The sequence below is a fragment of the Triticum dicoccoides genome, chromosome 5B (genome assembly GCF_002162155.2).
Source record: "Triticum dicoccoides isolate Atlit2015 ecotype Zavitan chromosome 5B, WEW_v2.0, whole genome shotgun sequence".
NCBI lineage: Eukaryota > Viridiplantae > Streptophyta > Magnoliopsida > Poales > Poaceae > Triticum > Triticum dicoccoides.
Genome location: NC_041389.1, coordinates 68,588,275 through 68,607,178, shown reverse-complemented (window position 1 = coordinate 68,607,178; position 18,904 = coordinate 68,588,275). Strand labels below are relative to the sequence as shown.

General features: G+C 42.9%; 1 protein-coding gene across 2 annotated transcripts; it reads left to right on the top strand.

Annotated features, from left to right (window-relative positions):
- Nucleotides 1–357: 357 nt before the first annotated feature.
- Nucleotides 358–7,557, top strand: LOC119305189. 2 transcript variants are annotated; one of them, XM_037581781.1, is made up of 9 exons: nt 358–516; nt 1,801–1,874; nt 1,980–2,053; nt 3,016–3,129; nt 5,329–5,714; nt 5,802–6,056; nt 6,368–6,743; nt 6,916–6,977; nt 7,058–7,557. In XM_037581781.1, the coding sequence occupies exons 3-8, from the start codon at nt 2,051–2,053 to the stop codon at nt 6,946–6,948; spliced, it is 1,167 nt and encodes a 388-aa protein (XP_037437678.1). In that variant the 5' UTR covers nt 358–516; nt 1,801–1,874; nt 1,980–2,050; the 3' UTR covers nt 6,949–6,977; nt 7,058–7,557. The 2 variants fall into 2 exon arrangements, with proteins under 2 accessions (XP_037437678.1, XP_037437677.1); XM_037581780.1 differs by having other exon boundaries at nt 359–516; nt 6,854–6,977.
- The last annotated feature ends 11,347 nt before the right edge of the window (nt 7,558–18,904 follow it).

Below are 18,904 nucleotides of genomic sequence, written 5' to 3'. Positions count from 1 at the left end.
TTTCATAAAACACAACTTACACTATATATGGTTTAATTCTGATAATGTGCGGTAATTTTTCTCCTTCTGCCGCACTACTAGTATACACTGTACTTTTCACCACGCATCATATTTTCTCTCACTAGCCATTTAGTCCGTCCACATTTACACGCAACAATGAATGACGCATCAGAAACCAACTTCTCATGTCAGCGCTCAATGGCCCTGTACGGAGCTTTTTCTCTTAGGGTAGAACGCGGGGACTCCAGGTTGCACCGATGCACGCAAATAAGGGTATACATGCAAGATGAAGACGGAGCAGTTGGCTATAAAGAAACCCCCATCCTTCAATCTACCTCCGGCGTCCCGGTACACCTCTGCTCCCTTCTCTCTCTCTTTGGGACACACTTGTGCCTCTCTCTCTCTCACTTTCTCACTCTCAATCTTTGTTCTTGGGTGCTTACACAGGGATTCGAAGCGACGAGTGCTTCTTCCTCGACTCCGGCCAACACCACCACCCCGTCCGCAGCCCGTCAGGTGCGTCACAACTCCTCTACGTACATACGTAGACGTAGTAATAGTAGACTAGTAGCAGGATGCACTTGCCTGTGCGTGCGTTGGCGGTCCAGGCGGCTCATGCGGCGCTTCGCACGAGCCTGCTGCTTAATTTTTGGTGCGGCAACCCGCATGCATCTTAGGTTAGTAGCTAACCTACGCAAGATGAACCATGCATGCAAGCCGACCGACCGTTGCCTGCACTGCGCCACACACCGGCCGGCCGGTCGGAGTGCATCATTCAGGTCCCGGTCAGGTTCCCTGCTGCCGCTGCACAAGGAAACACGAACCATCTCCCGCGCCGCGCGCACCACCTCTGGCCCCCGCCGCCAGCCGCATCGCCGCATCGCTCTCTTTTGCCACCGCAGCCGCCCGGCCCTCAACGCTGTGTGTCATGGCTGCCGGCTGGTGTTGCCTCTGGCGCACGCGTTGAGGAGTGCACGCCTCAACGCGGTCGGACGAGCCTGTACGGTCGCCAACCTCCATCACGCGGAGGAGGCGGACCAGCTACGGACTCAGCCGATCGGGCAGAGAGCCCGCCTCTGGCCTCTCCATCACGGCTGGGATGAGATAGATTTCTTTTTTACCTTCTTGCCTAGGTGGGCATGCATATGACGAGACAAGACATCCAAAGTGCTAGCCGCTCAGTCCCTAGCCTATTGGCATCCTTTCTTGTGTACTGTCAGAGTTGCATTAATCTACTAGCAAGCTATTAATGCCGTTTTTTTTCCTTACTAACCGCTCAGTCCCTAGCCGATCGAGCAGAGTAATATTGTTGCATGCACGCGTCATAATCTAGCAGTAGCTCGTAGCTTACTCGGATGCACGCATGCTTAATTTTTCGTGCATCATAATCTGGCAGGAGTGCTATACAGGCTAGTAGTAGAAGCTTACAAGGATGGATGGATGCATGCATGTAATTATTTTATCATGCTAATTGCTAGTGCATCTAGTGCAGTAACAACAGTAAGCGCTAAATTACTTTGTGTCGTGCTAATAGTTCTTTTGCATCCTCCGTTTTTTTGGATGGTGGATACATGCTCCAGTTCTGTTAGCTAGAGTTAGGCCATGCATGTTTACAAGTTAGGACTTACATTCTATATGCTTCTGTAAACGTCGTTAATGTCCATTAGTTATTACTTACGAAACAAGTCATTAAACAACATTCTTATATATTACTTGGAATATTTTTAGATGTCCCGTTCTCTGTCATGCCATGCGTCCATGACTATAATTGTTTGTGTGTGCATGCATGTACTCTTCCAGCATGTATGTGAGTGACTAGGCAGAAGGTCGAGACCAAGGCTACCAAGAGAAACAACATCAACACTTCAACCAAGGCATGCCGCCCTTCATGAATATCTGATCCTGCATATATTTATTTGCTGATCTGACCATTTTTATGAGATATATGACTAGTGCATGTTTTACATAAAACATTTCAGACAATTCTAGAGCCAAGTTGCCAAACAGCAAAGCGCCCCTCCATCCGTAGCCAGAGGCCTCTCAATCAGACATGGTGCTTTCTCTCTCTCTACTCTTTTCCTTCTTCGTGTTCATTGGTCAGATTAGTTCATGCTTTTCATCTCATGCTAGCTAGCTAGTACAAAAGTTATTTGCTGTGGACTATCTGATTAACCTTTGCATGCATTGGTTGCTTGTTAGATCTCCCAAGTTCTTACAATTGGTTGTGCCGATTATTTTGCACACACCGATCATGTCTAGTTAGCTCGCTATTAATAATGTCGTGCTTGAGACTCAAATCAGTACATACAAGAGTGCTACTAGTTGCTAGCAAGCTGCTTGTTCGGTGATTTGACAATTAATCATGGGGGCTTTGTCTCCTTTTCGAAAGAAATTAAAAAACAATTAATGCAGCAAGGCATAAAATAAAAACAATGCAGCAAGGCAGAAATTCCAGAGTGTATATTTACTAGTATATGTTACTCCCTCTGTCCCACAATATAAGAACATTTTTGAAACTACACTAGTGTAAAAAACATTCTTATATTATGAGATGGAGGTAGTAAATAGTTAAGTTACTTCATTAAATTTGCTTCGATACACCCTCCTAAAAATGTTTACCCGAATCTTAACTTAAAAAGTGTATTCTATTAATTAATTAATTAATTTGATTGCCTTCTTCAATTCTTTTAAGGCTGGTCACAATGGGCAGGAACTTAGGAGTAACATCACACACTCCAATGCAATTTTGCTTATGTGGCACATATTTAATGAAGAGAGAGCTGCTTGTGGTAACTAGCTAAGTTACCGGAACATCACACACTCCAAGATACAATGAGTCTATGACCTAATAAATACATCGTTGCATGACACTACATACATGTTCCTACCCATTATGGAGGTAGTAACATAGTTTAGGGAAGTGTGTAGGTTACTAGCTTATGTTTCTGCCCATTGTGACTAAGTGGAGTATGTGGATCTATTAATTTTAGATTCCTGCCTTCCTAATTAATGCAGCAAGGGGGGCAATTCCCCGAATCGTCGTATAGCGTAGCAGAGAAGTTCGCAGACGAGACGGTGAAGCTGCAACGTATTCACAGGCAGAGGGCGCACAGTCGTGGAAACCTGGAGGTAACTACACAGATGGACATTAAATTACTAGTAGTACTTTTCATGAGTGCTAATCATTGTGAAAAAGTTGTTTGGTCACGGATATACTACTATCTTTGAGATGCATGTTTGAGTACCACCGCAAGTATTCCAGATCATAAAAAATCATGTAGGTCATGCATGGGTTGTTCGGTCCTTCATCATATAAACTTTGCAAATCACGTAGCATTTTACTCTCTTTAGTCCACCTAGCAGCTCTAGTGTCTATGTATGTTGGCTTTCTTGCCAAGGTGGAATCGAATATATGAATACAACTTTTTAGCTTCCATAAATTTGCCATAATTTAGTTAATTTGATAAATATGGATATTTTTCTCTGAATCTAATTGATGGTATCATTTCTAAACTAAGCCAGAGCGTACAATTAGAACAGCCTGAACCGGAGACCAACCTTCCGAGCGGTTAATTTTGAACATAAATTTCCTTTGAATTGTCGCAACCGAGGAAACAAGCTAGCATTACAGCTACTGATCTGCTACTAGTTGATAGTAAAATTATACACTGTTTGTAGTAAAGTTTCAACTGTAGTAGTAATCGAACTTGACCTTACTATATTCTTATTACTAGAACTAAAACTAGATTATTCTACTCCTACTACTTCGTTTCTGTGCATGAAATAATTTTACCATTAAATTTACCTAATATTGTTCCGAACCAATCACTAGAAGCATCGTCTTATGTTTTTAAACATTACTACTATGTGTCTCAATTATAACATGCTGCTCCAATTTTTTGGAACTACTTTAGCGTTAAATTTACTATGTCGAAGTAATAAAAAATGCCTTACACACAAAATCATAACACAATAACTGCCTACACACCTAGTAGCGACTAATAGCAATTTGCTCTATACCTGACCGTAATACAATTACCATCTATCAAGCATGTTCTCCATTAAAATGGTCTTTTGCGGGAAAATTAATTACCATCCAAACTATACAAGTTCCTCCCGGAACCGGATCCTCTAACATTGAGAAGGGAAGTTAAAGAAACTACATTACCCTAAGTTTCATTCTTTCTATCCATATGATTAAGGCTAAAATGACTTAAATTAATTTGCAAATTAATGACCTACTGTGTACATTTATAGTAATTACATACAAATAAGATGATAGTGAAATAAAATTAATTTTAAATTATTTATATCTATAGTAAATACCAGCAGTAAGCAACATGCTAACTACCTACTAACAGTCTCTTAACTTTCCTTCTACGTTTTACACTAGGCTAGCACTGTAGCATAGTGACTTTCCTTCTCCATGTTAGAGGATCCGCTTCCGTACCTCTGATCCATATTGCTTATCGCTCAAATGGTTATATTTATGAGCAACAACGAGTAATATGAATAGGAGGGAGTGGTATTATTAGCATGTACCCACCCACGTGCCACACCACTCACGCATTGACTAGTCACAAGGCGGTAATGGTTTCAACTTCAGTACTAAGTACTACGTTTTGTTAGAACCATTACTGATGTTATTGACAACATTAGCGAGGAAAAGGTGCATGCGTGTCAATCTCGTTACCACATAAGCTATGACTCCTTTTACCATGCCTAGCGACAGGAGCCTCTGGACGGAAGTAGGAAGGGTGGCAGCCGGTAGCGAGAATCAATTCCCAATTACTAGAAGCACCGTCTAAATTTACCGTGGGTTAATCTTGTTTAATTTGCGGTGGCGATTTTCGTGTGCAAAACAGCCCCGAGAGATGATTGATTTAGTGTATTTTTGCATACATTTTTTTTCTATCGGGACTACTCCCTCCGTTCCTAAATAATTGTCTTTCTAGACATTTTAAATGACTACTACATACGGATGTATGTAGACATATTTTAGAGTGTAGATTCACTCATTTTGCTCCGTATGTAGTCACTTGTTGAAATGCCTAGAAAGACAAGTATTTAGGAACGGAGGGAGTAGTTAATTGCTCCCTTAAAACTGTACTGATATATGTTACGCCTTAAAAACATGATTTTTTTTGCATGATCTATCATTTGTTTTGCCTATGCATCTTTTTCTAGGAGTACTACTAAATCTTGACTTTTTAGACTTTCTAACTTTAGACTTATGCATGGATTTTCTACCTCTCGCTTTATAGTAATGTAATACGGGGACATGTATTAGTACTAACGATAGTATTTATGTAATGACGATGCATGCAGGAGGATGTGTTTGGTGGATACGTTAGATCTTATGGCTTCAACTATGTCCAGGATAGTAATATAGCTCAAGGCATGATGTGGATCGGCTTTTCTGGTGGGAGATGGTCACCACTTCCTGTCACAGTGGTCCTCTTAGGAGCGACACGCGAAGATGGAAAGATTGGGCAAAGAATCGTTGAGAAAACCGCGAAACTTTCTGAATCATCAGATTTGGTGCTAGATGCTTATTTTAGCACTTACTGCAAACAACTCGGGCGGTACGTAGTGGTGTACGAGCAATTCGATGGCCCCTTTTTCGAAGGCAACACACCGCAAGACATTGCTGGGAATTTCTTTGGGGATTTGTTAAGGTACCGGCTGAATCCATTCTGGGTAGAGAAGATAAGGTAACACTTCACGTATTGATTGAAGATACATGCATGCATGCATAACATATCTGTCGTGTAACATGGATGGATGTTTAATTGTTGCAGGTCATTGATGGATCTTCTTGAGCATGGGAGAGCTAGATCCGTGACACATGGTGGTCTTGCCGATCCGGGAAGCTATGTGCTTTCTGGACAAACCGTGAAGCTTATAAACGTGGGGCGAGAAGTTGCTGGTCACGTTGTCTTGAAAGATCTGATGGATCTCAGACGCTTCATAAAAATGGACAACTATTTCAATGGTAATGCCAGTGCAGAGTGGCTCACTCTTGACATGCTTCTCGGATCTCACCTTGTGACCCGGTAAGTAAACTACTCTACGCCATGCCCTTAGGTGTAGTGATCATGCATCTGACCTTAGGTGTAGGGTACTTAATTAACATCTGTAACCAAAGGTTTATAAATAGGAGGAGTACTTACTCCACTCCATTCCGTACATGCATGCACCCTTATCTTAATTTCAACTAGTACTAGTAGTAGTAGTATGTAGATGTACATATATACACGCATGCATCCTTAATTAACATCCTTAGTACTACTAGTAGTAGTGTTACTCGATCGATCTTGTTTCTCTGATTAAGTTGGTAATTGATTTATGGATGCATTGCATGCAGCTTTAATCCTGGCTGGAAGAACGTTGTCGTGGGACACCCAATGTTATTGGGATCGGATGTGGATATAATCGCAGCTTTTGATGGGGTGTACACATCTATGGGAAAACTGAGTTCGATAAAAGCAACTAGGTTGGCCAACCTGTTGTACAGAAAGTTTCCTGGTTTCTACGACGAGCGGTCGATACGGAATCCTCGAGGACCTAATGACCATCACAATAATCTCAGGTCCAGTTTCCCACCAAATTCCGTTGTCTTCGATGGTCTCTTCGAATATACCTATCAGGGCGATCCACAATTGTATGGGGGTGATAAAATTTATCTAGAAATCATTAGACTCGCGAGGAATTGCATACACCATGCAAAAGATTATGATGAGGTATATTTCAAGTTTCTTTTCCATCTATGTTTGCATGCATTTACTTGTAATTGTAGCCGCATTTAATTACTGGACCCGTCTCTCATGGTGCGTTCATTTACTACTTGTAGATATTGATAGACCCTGAAGAAATGCTTATGTTTATGAGAGCTAATTTTAACAATTACATCAGTACGACATACTCTTTGCTGCACATGGTGGATGATCCCGGGAGAATTGATGGCCCATACGAATGTAAGTTTTGATTACTACCGTGTGAAGCCATTTATATGTAAAATATAAGAAGATACACTAATTTCACTTTTGGTTCATAGGCGACGACAAGAAAAAACCAAGTACATCCACCATGGGGGATTATTTTTCCGTTGCCTTCTCCAAGGCCAAACAGTCCAAGAAGGGGAGAGGCCGAATAGGAGGTTGAACATTCATCATCACGATCCAGCTGCAGAGGGAACTGAATGGTTGATACCGAGGAAACTGCATGTTTACTTTTCTTCAAAGTTGGTGACTCGTGCCTGGGTCCTAGACCAACAGAACATCTGCATGTTTTTAATTTTCTTCAAAGTTGGTGACTCGTGCCTGGGTCCTAGACCAACAGAACATCCGCATGTTTTTTCTTTTCTTCAAAGTTGGTGACTCGTGCCTGGGTACTAGACCAACAGAACATCTGCATGTTTACTTTTCTTCAAAGTTGGTGACTCGTGCCTGGGTCCTAGACCAACAGAACAGTTTGTTTTTTAGTTCGCATCCCACTGTAACCACAACCTGTAACACCGATGCCTCCATGGATCAGCTTGATTATCTTTTATCCTGATTCCTCAAACGCCAGGGTCCCATTACTTTCTTTTCCACTATTATTTTTTAGGGAATGCCTATATATTACGGAGAACAAGAAAGTACTCCCACCGTAAACAAATATAAGGGCATTTAGATCACTAAAATAGTAGTCTAAATGCTCTTATATTTCTTTATAGAGGGAGTAGAGAGCAAAGGACTAGGATACAGAGAAAAGGCTATGAGAAGCAACCAAGAACAAACTATCATAGTCAAGTTCGGACCAAAAAAGAAAAAAGACTATGGCAGGGTGACCTCATGTCCTCAATATTATTTAACATTGTTGTATTCTGATTGAGCGTGCTAGACAGGACGACCAGATTGCAGGAGTAGTCCCACACCTTGTAGATGGTGACCTCTCTATTTTGCACTATGCCGATGACACAATTCTTTTCATGAAACATGATCTCGATAAGGCTCGAAACTTGAAACTCCGTTTGAGCAAATGTCGGGTCTTAAAATAAACTTCCATAAAAGCGAATTGTTCTGCTTTGAAGAAGCCGCTGAGGCGGCCGCCGATTATGCTGACCTATTGGCTGCTTACATGTTCAATTCCCGATTAAATAACCGGGAATGTCGATTCATTGTCGATGCCTCACCATTGCAGAGTGGAAGCGTGTAGAGGAGCATCTAGAGAACCAATTGAGTTGTTGGAAAGGCTAAGATGCTCTCAGTTGGAGGACTACTGGTTTTTATTAACTCTGTCCTCACAAATATGGCTTTCTATATAATTTCTTTCTTCCAACGCCCAAAAGGGGTCCTACAAAGATTGTACTATTTTAGGTCCAATTTTTTTTAACAAGGAGACGATGAAAAGAAAAAAAATACAGACTGGCCAAATGGAGCATGGCTTATAGGCCGAAAGACCATGGCGGCCTTGGAATTCATGACCTGCAGGTTAAGAATCTGCTTAGTAAATGGTTGTTCAAACTTCTTACTGAGGATAGTGTTTGGCAAACCATGTTGCGCAACAAGTATATAGGCCAAAAGGCGGTGTCTCAGGCATTTTGCAAACCTGATGACTCACACTTTTGGGCTAGCCTATGGTGGCAAAGAAACATCTCTTTCCCTTTGGGTCTTTCGCGATAAAGGACGAGTTGGAGATTCACTTCTGAGAACACATCTGGCTATGCAATGCCAATATCCAAAAACAATATCCAGCCTTATACAACACCGCCCGCGCTAAGAATAATACTATTGTGCAACTACTTAGTTCATCCCCACCGAATATTTCGTTCAAGCGGGATTTGATTGGCCCCCGACTGTTGGAGATATGTCCTTGTGGCAATAATATAAGGGTCATTATTTATCTCCATGTTCATAATTATGTTTATATTCTGTGCTATAACCGCTATGCACTACTAGTGAGAAGCCTACTAGTAGCGCGGGTTAAATAGCAAGTACTAGCGCGGGTGCCCGCGCTATTACTAGCTTGCTATAGCTAACTGGTAGTAGTAGCGTGGATGCCCGTGCTACTACTATAAATTTCAAAAACAAAAAAAAAATCTCGATCCCATGCGTGCTGTCGATGTCGGCAATGTTTCGATCCAGAGACAACATGGGTCGCCAATGATGCGGATGGGCAGCGGCAGACCAGATCCGGCGGCGGTTGCAGGAGAGGGACCAGATTCACGATAGAGCAAGGCGGTGGTGTGGGGCTCTGATACGTCCATTTTGCATCATGTTTTCCTACTGTTATCTATAGTGTTTTTAGTCAATATAACACTTTATGGAGTAATTTTAATGCCTTTTCTCTCTTAATATGCAAGATTTACACAAAGAAGGAGAATGTCAGCAGCTGGAATTCGGGGCCTGAAAAAGCTATACCAGAGATACCTATTCTGCACATCTCCAAATGAGCTAAAATTTCACGGAGGATTATTTTGAAATATATAAAAAATACTGGAAGAAAATTATACAAGAGGGGAGGCACCAAGTTCCAACACGACACCAGGGTGTGCCACCCCCTAGGCGCGCCCTGGTGCTGTGTGGAGCCCCTGGCCCACTTTTGGCCCCATCTATTGGTATATAAGGACTTTTACCCTAGAAAAAAAAATGGAAGGATCACTTTCGGGAGGATGCGTCGCCGCCACGAAGCGGAACCTGAGTAGGAGCACTAGTGCTCTCCGGCGGAGAGATTCTGCCAGGGACACTTCCCTCCGGGAGGGGGAAATCGAAGCCTTCGTCATCACCAACTACCCTCTCATCGTGGGAGGACCAATCTTCTTCATCATCTTCAATTGCACCATCTCATCTCAAACCCTAGTTCATCTCTTGTATTCAATCTTTGTATCAAAACCTCAGATTAGTACTTGTGGGTTGCTAGTAGTGTTGATTACATCTTGTAGTTGATGCTAGTTGGTTTACTTGGTGGAGGATTATATGTTCAAATACAATATGCTATTTAATACCTCTCTGATCATGAGCATGATGATGATTTGTGAGTAGTTACTTTTGTTTTTGAGGACATGGGAAAAGTCTTGTCACAAGTAATCATGTGAATTTGGTATTCGTTCGATTTGATGATATGTATGTTGTTGATTCTCTTAGTGGGGTTAGGTGGACGTCGAATACATGACACTTCACCATTTATGGGCCTAAGGGAATGCATTGTGGAGTAGTAAGTAGATGATGGGTTGCTAGAGTGACAGAAGCTTAAACCTTAGTTTATGCGCTATTTCGTAAAGGACTGATTTGGATCCACATGTTTAATGCTATGGTTAGATTTATCTTAATTATTCTTTGGTAGTTGCGGATGCTTGCGAGAGGGGTTAATCATAAGTGGGAGGTTTGTTCAAGTAAGAACAACACCCACGCACCGGTCCACCCACATATCAAATTATCAAAGTAATGAACGCGAATCAAATGAACATGATGAAAGTGACTATAAGGACTTGTTCCGGCCTGTACTTTGCAATAAAAAGGATTGGGCTACCTTGCTGCACCTTAGCTAATTTTGTTACTTGTTACTCGTTACAAATTATCTTGCTATCAAACTACTCATTACCGCTTATTTCAGTGCTTGCAGAAATTACCTTACTGAAAACCGCTTGTCATTTCCTTCTGCTCCTCGTTGGGTTTGACACTCTTACTTATCGAAAGGACTACGATTGATTCCCTACACTTGTGGGTCATCAACACACTTTTCTGGCGCCATTGTCGGGGCCTTTGGTAAGTGGAAATTGGTAAGGAAACATTTATATTACATACTGAAATTTATGGCTACTTGTCACTATGGAAAGTAATCCTTTGAGGGGCTAGTTATGAGTATCTTCACCTCGACCGGAAACAACAAGAGTTGCCTCTCCACCACCTATTGAGTCTACTAAAAATATTTATTTTGAAATTCCAATGGATATGGTTGAGAAACTGCTAGCTAATCCTTATGCAGGAGATGAAACTAAACATCAGGATATGCACTTGATCTATGTGGATGAAATTTGTTGATTGTTTAAGCTTGCAGGTTTATCCGAATATGCACAAGAAGAAATTAATCCCTTTATCTTTGGAGGGAAAGGCACTGACACATGAGACTAGAACCGGTTAAAACTGGAATTTCACCAGAAATTTTATCCTACGCATTTAGTTCATCGTGATCGAAATTATATATATAATTTTTGGCCTCGTGAAGGAGAAAGTATCGCTCAAGCTTGGGGAGGCTTATCTGTTGCATACATGCCCCAATAATTAGCTCTCAAGAGATATAATTCTTCAAAACTTTTATGCTCGGCTTTCTCGTAATGATCAAACAATGCTTGATTCTTCTTCGACTGGCTCTTTTATGAATAAAACTATTGTATTCAAATGGGATCTTCTGGAAAGAATTAAGCGCAACCATGAGGAATGAGAAATCGACAAAGGTAATGAGTCAGATATGAATCTTGAGTTTGATTGTGTTAAATCTTTTATGGAAACAAATGCTTTTCGTAAGTTTAGTACTAAGTATGGACTTGACTCTGAGATAGTAGCTACCTTTTGTGAATCATTTGCTACACATGTTGATCTCCCTAAGGAGAAACGGTTTAAATACCATCCACCTATAGAATTAAAGGAAGAACCCATAGATGTCAAGGAAGAAAAAACTATTGTTATAACATTGATCAAGTTGTTCCTACTGCTTATATTGAGAAACCACCTTTTCCTGTTAGGATTAAGGAACACTCTAAAGTTGCAAATGTGGTTAGGAAAAGTTATATTAGATCACCTAGACCCTCAGAACAGATTAAAGTTATACCTAGTATTGCTATGGTTAAAGATCTCTTGGTTGATAATGTAGATGAGCATGTCATTTACTTCTATGATGATGAAGCTAGAATTGCTAATCCAAATCCTAAGGATAAGAATAGACCTGTTGTAGGTATGCCTGTTATTTCTGCTAAAATTGGAGATCATTGTTATCATGGTTTATGTGATTTGGGTGCTAGTGTGAGTGCTATTACTTTTACCTTATATCAAGAAATCGTGAATGATATTGCACCTGCTGAAATTCAAGATATTGATGTCACCATAAAGCTTGCAAACAGAGATACTATTGCACCACTTAGGATTGTCAGAGATGTTGAAGTCTTGTGTGGTAAGATCAAATACCCTACTGATTTCCTTGTTATTGGATGACCACAAGATGATTTTTGTCCAATAATATTTGGTATACCTTTCTTGAATACTGTTAATGCTCAAATTGATTGTGTTAAGGAAATTGTTAGTGTTGACTTTTGTGGTATGTCTCATGAGTTTAATTTCTCTAAGTTTCGTAGCCAACCCCATGATAAAGAATTGCATAGTAAGGATGAATTGTTGGTCTTGCTTCTATTGTTGTGCCTCCTACTGATCCTTTAGAACAATATTTGCTTGATCATGAGAATGATTTGCATATGAATGAAAGGAGTGAAATAGATAAGATTTTCTTTGATCAACAACCTATCCTTAAGCATAATTTGTTGGAAATATGCCCTAGAGGCAATAATAAAATGGTTATTATTATATTTCCTTGTTCATGATAATTGTCTATTGTTCATGCTATAATTGTATTAATCGGAAACCGTAATACATGTGTGAATACATAGACCATAATATGTCCCTAGTAAGCCTCTAGTTGACTAGCTCGTTGATCAATAGATGGTTGTGGTTTTCTGACCATGGACATTGGATGTCATTGATAACAGGATCACATCATTAGGAGAATGATGTGATGGACAAGACCCAATCCTAAGCATAACACAAGATCGTGTAGTTCGTTTGCTAGAGCTTTTCTAATGCCAAGTATCATTTCCTTAGACCATGAGATTGTGCAACTCCCGAATACCGTAGGAATGCTTTGGGTGTATCAAACGTCACAACGTAACTGGGTGACTATAAAGGTGCACTACATGTATCTCCGAAAGTGTCTGTTGGGTTGGCACGAATCGAGACTGGGATTTGTTACTCCGTATGACGGAGAGGTATCTCTGGGCCCACTCGGTAATGCATCATCATAATGAGCTCAATGTGACTAAGGAGTTAGCCACGGGATCATGTGTTACGGAACGAGTAAAGAGACTTGCCGGTAACAAGATTGAACGAGGTATGGGGATACCGACGATCGAATCTCGGGCAAGTAACATACCGATAGACAAAGGGAATTGAATACATGATTGATTGAATCCCCGACATCGTGGTTCATCCGATGAGATCATCGTGGAACATGTAGGAGCCAACATGGGTATCCAGATCCCGCTGTTGGTTATTGGACGGAGAACGTCTCGGTCATGTCTGCATGGTTCCCGAACCCGTAGGGTCTACACACTTAAGGTTTGATGACGCTAGAGTTGTTATGGGAAATAGTATGTGGTTACCGAAGGTTGTTGGGAGTCCCATATGAGATCCCGAACATGACAAGGAACTCCGGAATGGTCAGGAGGTGAAGATCGATATATTGGACGAAGGGTATTGTAGTCCGAAATCGTTCCGGGGGTACTGGGTGACGACGAGCATGTCCGAAAGGGGTTTCGGAGGCCCCGACAAGCGTTGGGGGCCTTATGGGCCAAGGGGAGGGGGCACATCATCCCACTAAGGGGTTGTGCGCCCCTCCCACCCCATCTCACGTAACGTGGAGAGGTGGGGGCACGTCCTCTAGGGCCGCCGCCCCTCTCGGCTTGGGGGGCAAGTTTCCTAGGGGTGGGGGCGCCCAAACCCATCTACGGTTTCCCTTGAGGCCACCGTCCCTCCCCTAGGGAAACCCTAGGGCGCCTCCTCCTCCCCTCTTCCCCCTATATATAGTGAGGGAGAGAGAGGGCAGCCGACCCCCTTCTTGGCGCAGCCCTGCCCTCTCTCCAATAGCTCCTCCTCCTCCGTCGTGCTTAGCGAAGCTCTGCCGGAGAACCACGAGCTCCATCGCCACCATACCGTCATGCTGCTGGAGTTCTCCCTCGACTTCTCATCTCCCCTTGCTGGATCAAGGAGGAGGAGACGTCCCCGTGCTGTACGTGTGTTGAACGCGGAGGCGCCGTCCGTTCGGCGCTAGATCGGATCTTCCGCGATTTTAATCGCCGCGAGTACGACTACATTAAACGCGTTCTTGTAATGCTTCCGCTTAGCGATCTTCAAGGGTATGAAGACGCAATCCCTCTCTCTCGTTGCTAGCATCTCCTAGATTGATCTTGGTGACACGTAGGAATTTTTTTGAATTATTACTACATTCCCCAACAGTGGTATCAGAGCCAGGTTTATGCGTAGATTCTATGCACGAGTAGAACACCAGTAGTTCTAGGCGATGATTTGTTCAATTTGCTTACCATTACTAGTATTATCTTGATTCGACGGCATTGTGGGATGAAGCGGCCCGGACCGACCTTACACGTACTCTTAAGTGAGACAGGTTCCACCGACTGACATGCACTTGATGCATAAGGTGGCTAGCGGGTGTCTGTCTCTCCCACTTTAGTCGGATCGGATTCGATGAAGAGGGTCCTTACGAAGGGTAAATAGCAATTTGCATATCACTGTTGTGGCTTTTGCGTAGGTAAGAAACGTTCTTGCTAGAAACCCATAGCAGCCACGTAAAACATGCAACAACAATTAGAGGATGTCTAACTTGTTTTTGTAGGGTATGCTATGTGATGTGATATGGACAAAAGGATGTGATGAATTATATATATGTGATGTATGAGATTGATCATGTTCTTGTAATAGGAATCACGACTTGCATGTTGATGAGTATGACAACCGGCAGGAGCCGTAGGAGTTGTCTTAATTTATTGTATGACCTACGTGTCAATGAAAAACGCCATGTAATTACTTTACTTTATTGCTAACCGTTAGCCATAGTAGTAGAAGTAACAGTTGGCGAGACAACTTCATGAAGACACGATGATGGAGATCATGGTGTCATGCCGGTGACGAAGGTGATCATGCCGCGCCTCGAAGATGGTGATCAAAGGCGCAAGATGATATTGGCCATATCATGTCACTTTATGATTTGCATGTGATTGTCGATGTTCTGGGAACGGGGGTCCCCAGACTTGCCTGCCTACGGCCCATGGCGTGGCTATGCTGGCAGGCCTGTACGGCCCATCTTCATTAGTAAGGCATTCAAGACCCTCGCGAGGGGCCAAGCCTCGCGAGGCGGGCGACGCAAGACCTCCTCAGGAGCGGCCACACCAGGCTGCCTCACGAGGAGCAGAGAAATAAAGGCGGGGCAAACCTCGCAAGGCCCTCGTGACGTGAGCCGTGACGATCAGGATCAGGCGGGCGCCAGCGCACGCAGCGTCCTTGTTTCCTCTTCGGTGCTAAGGCGGCAAGCGCAGGCGTGGAGTACCAAGGCATCAGGCAAAGGTTTCCATATCGGTGCAACAAGACCAGGACTGGAAGGACGACAGGACGGAGGTCACCATGGAGCCCAAGACGGCGTCACCACTAGAGCCTTTTGTAGGCGAAGACCAGTTTTGTCAGGATAGCTTGTGCTAGTTGTCCCCTTTCAAATTGCCGCCGTTGTTGGCTCCCTTGCCGCTCAATATTTGGAAAGAGGACCAAGGCCTATATAAGTAGAGCTAGCCACCACAGTAGGGACATCTCATCGGATATACCGGGTTCTCACCCACACAAGTTCATAGAGCACAAGAACACCTCAACCTCAGGAGGCTGTTCTTCCCCTTCTACTGTTCATCACCAGCCCAAGAGGCAATCCATCCACCACACACTGGAGTAGGATATTTGTCACGCCCAATATGTGACCCTATCCAAAAGGAACTCGAAGGTCCCACCAAGGATAGACCCACATATTGAAACGCTTTTGCAAGGTGGATATCATTACATCAACATTACATAATAGATGGGGATACATGCAAGAGGCATACATGCCACAAGAATACAACATCATCATACAAGAGATCAACATCCGACTACGGATGATACATAAACAGAAACTCAAACAATATCCACCCTGCTAGCCCAGGCTGCCGACCTGGAACCTATCCCCTGATCGAAGAAGCAGAAGAAGAACTCAAAGCAAGCAAGCATCATTCTCGCGTCAAGATCATCGCATAACCTGTACCTGCAACTGTTGTTGTAGTAATCTGTGAGCCACGAGGACTCAGCAATCCCATTACCATGGGTATCAAGACTAGCAAAGCTTAATGGGAAAGGAAGGGGTAAAGTGATGAGGTTGCAGCAGCGACTAAGCATGATATGGTGGCTAACATACGCAAATGAGAGCGAGAAGAGGAACAAAGGAACGGTCGTGAAGCTAGCAATGATCAAGAGGTGATCCTGAACACCTACTTACGTCAAACATAACACAGAAACCGTGTTCACTTCCCGGACTCCGCCGAGAAGAGACCATCACGGCTACACACGCGGTTGATGCGTTTTAATTGGGATCTGGTGTCAAGTTATCTACAACCGGACATTAAAAAATTCCCATCTGCCACATAACCGCGGGCACGGCTCTCGAAAGTTTAAACCCTGCAGGGGTGTCCCAACTTAGCCCATGACAAGCTCTCGCGATCAATGAAGGAATAGACCTTCTCCCAGGAAGACCCGATCAGTCTCGGAATCCCGGTTTACAAGACATTTCGACAATGGTAAAACAAGACCAGCAAGACCTCCCGGCGTGCCGACATCCTGATAGTAGCCTCGCGTATCTCGTCTCAGGCCACGACCAGATGAGCAGTCCGTACAACTAAAACCAGACCTCAAGTTTCCTTGAGGGGGCGCTGCAAAGCGCTCTAGTTTGGACCAACACTTAGACAAGCATTGGCCCGAGGGGGCTGAATAAAGATGACCCTTGGGTTAATTACTCCCAAGGGAAAATATAGGAGGTGGTGAGGCAAATGGTAAAACCAATGTTGGGCCTTGCTGGACAAGTTTTATTCAAAGCGAACTGTCAGGGGGGTCCCATAAATCACCCGACCGCGTAAGGAACGCAAAATCCGGGAACATAACACCGATATGACGGAAACTAGGGCGGCAAGAGTGGAACAAAACACCCGGCATAAGGCCGAGCCTTCCACCCTTTACCAAATATATAGATGCATTAATAATATAAGAGATATTGTGATATCCCAACCAAATCCTGTCCACCATGGAGAAATCTTCAACTTCACCTGCAACTAGCAACGCTATAAGAGGGGCTGAGCAAAGCGGTAACATAGCCAAGCAACGGTTTGCTAGGAATGGTGTCAAAGGTTAGAGGTTCATGGCAATTTGGGGGGGGGCTTGATGAGCAAAAGATAGGTAACGCAGCATAGCGATAGAACGAAGCAACTAGCATAGCAATGATAGTAGTGAGATCCAGGGTAGCGGTCATCTTGCCTGAAATCCCGCAAGGAAGAAGAACGAGTCCATGAAGAAGACGAACGGATAAAGCCGAACCAACCATAGATGAACGAATCTTCACGATCGCAACGAAACAGGAACTAACAAGAAGAAGCACACAACAAGGTAAACACACCACACATGGACAAGACATGATACACAACAAGCATGATGCATGACAAAGCTACATGAAGCTACTCATGGCAAGAGATGATGCAAACAAGAACAACACATCAAGGCAAGTTTAAATGAGGCCGGGAACAACATATAACAATTCCGGTAAGTCCTCATATGCATATTTCGAAATTGGTCCAGAACTGAATAAACATTAAGTTGAAGTTGTTAAACAGCAAGTTAAAGAGCATAAAAACAACAAGCTACAGTATCTCAACATAATAACAAAAGGCATGGGCATGAAGTACAGGTAAAGCACTACAAAACATGAACACTGAGCTATCTCCAGAAACAACTAGAACATGCTCAAAAACACATGGTAAGATTGCAAATAATAACAGTTTCAGAATTTGCAGAAATAACATCAGGTTGCAATGTTTAGAGCAAGCAAACAACATGTTACAGGAACACATCATTGCAAACAAAGGCATGGCATGATAGTACTAAATGCATAGATCAAAAGTTCCTTACTGACCATGAGCCAAAAAGGCACGGAAAATATGATGGCACCCATGTAAACATGGCAAGTTATATTACAGATTCAAACATGGCAGAAACAACAATAAGTAGGCATGTTCGTGAGCTTGAACCACTCACCACAGAGTAATACATGGCATGGCAAGGCAACCAACAGCAAGAAGGCATGTTTATGAATCTAAGCATGGCAATAGCAAGGTCATAGGGTACATGGATCACTAGCAAAACACATGGGAACAAGTGAACTTAATGTTAACAGGTTGACAGCAACATTTTCAAGCAACTTTAGAGCAAGATTACAACATGTTCCAGCAGGCTATTATTGCAACCAAGGGCATGAATGGATAGAGCAAGACATGTATATCAAAACATGTTTATAGAGCATCTCCAGATTATGCATAGAATGTTTAGTAGAAGCATGTTAACATAACAACAAAATATAACAGAATCTGCCAGGAAAACAGCAACAGCAACTACCCTACTTAACAAGCTTGATACACTCAGCACACAACTCACAAAAATACATGGCATACACCCCTGGAAAGATGGCATGGCATAGATCAACATACATGTAGACATCAACCTCATAGGATGCACACATCAATCATGGCAAAAATGATAAATGAGCAAGTTATAACAGTTTCAGCAGATTAACAACAACATGCACTCTTCCAACAACATTTAGGGCATCAAGATGAGCTCAAATGAAAATGATGCAATGGAATGAAATGAAGTACTCGTCGAGGCAAACAATATGACATATTACACGCACGAAACGGAGCTACGGATGCAGAGATATAGCATGATGAACATGGCATGATTATGTATGGATATCTTCGGGACTTAGGCGTTTTTAGAGGGGGAAAAGTCAACCTGCGGTGCACGTA

Coding starts and splice junctions, on each gene's coding strand:
- LOC119305189 (XM_037581780.1), top strand. Junction 3,130..5,328: donor ACAGTCGTGGAAACCTGGAG/GTAACTACACAG, acceptor CGATGCATGCAG/GAGGATGTGTTTGGTGGATA. Junction 5,715..5,801: donor TTCTGGGTAGAGAAGATAAG/GTAACACTTCAC, acceptor TAATTGTTGCAG/GTCATTGATGGATCTTCTTG.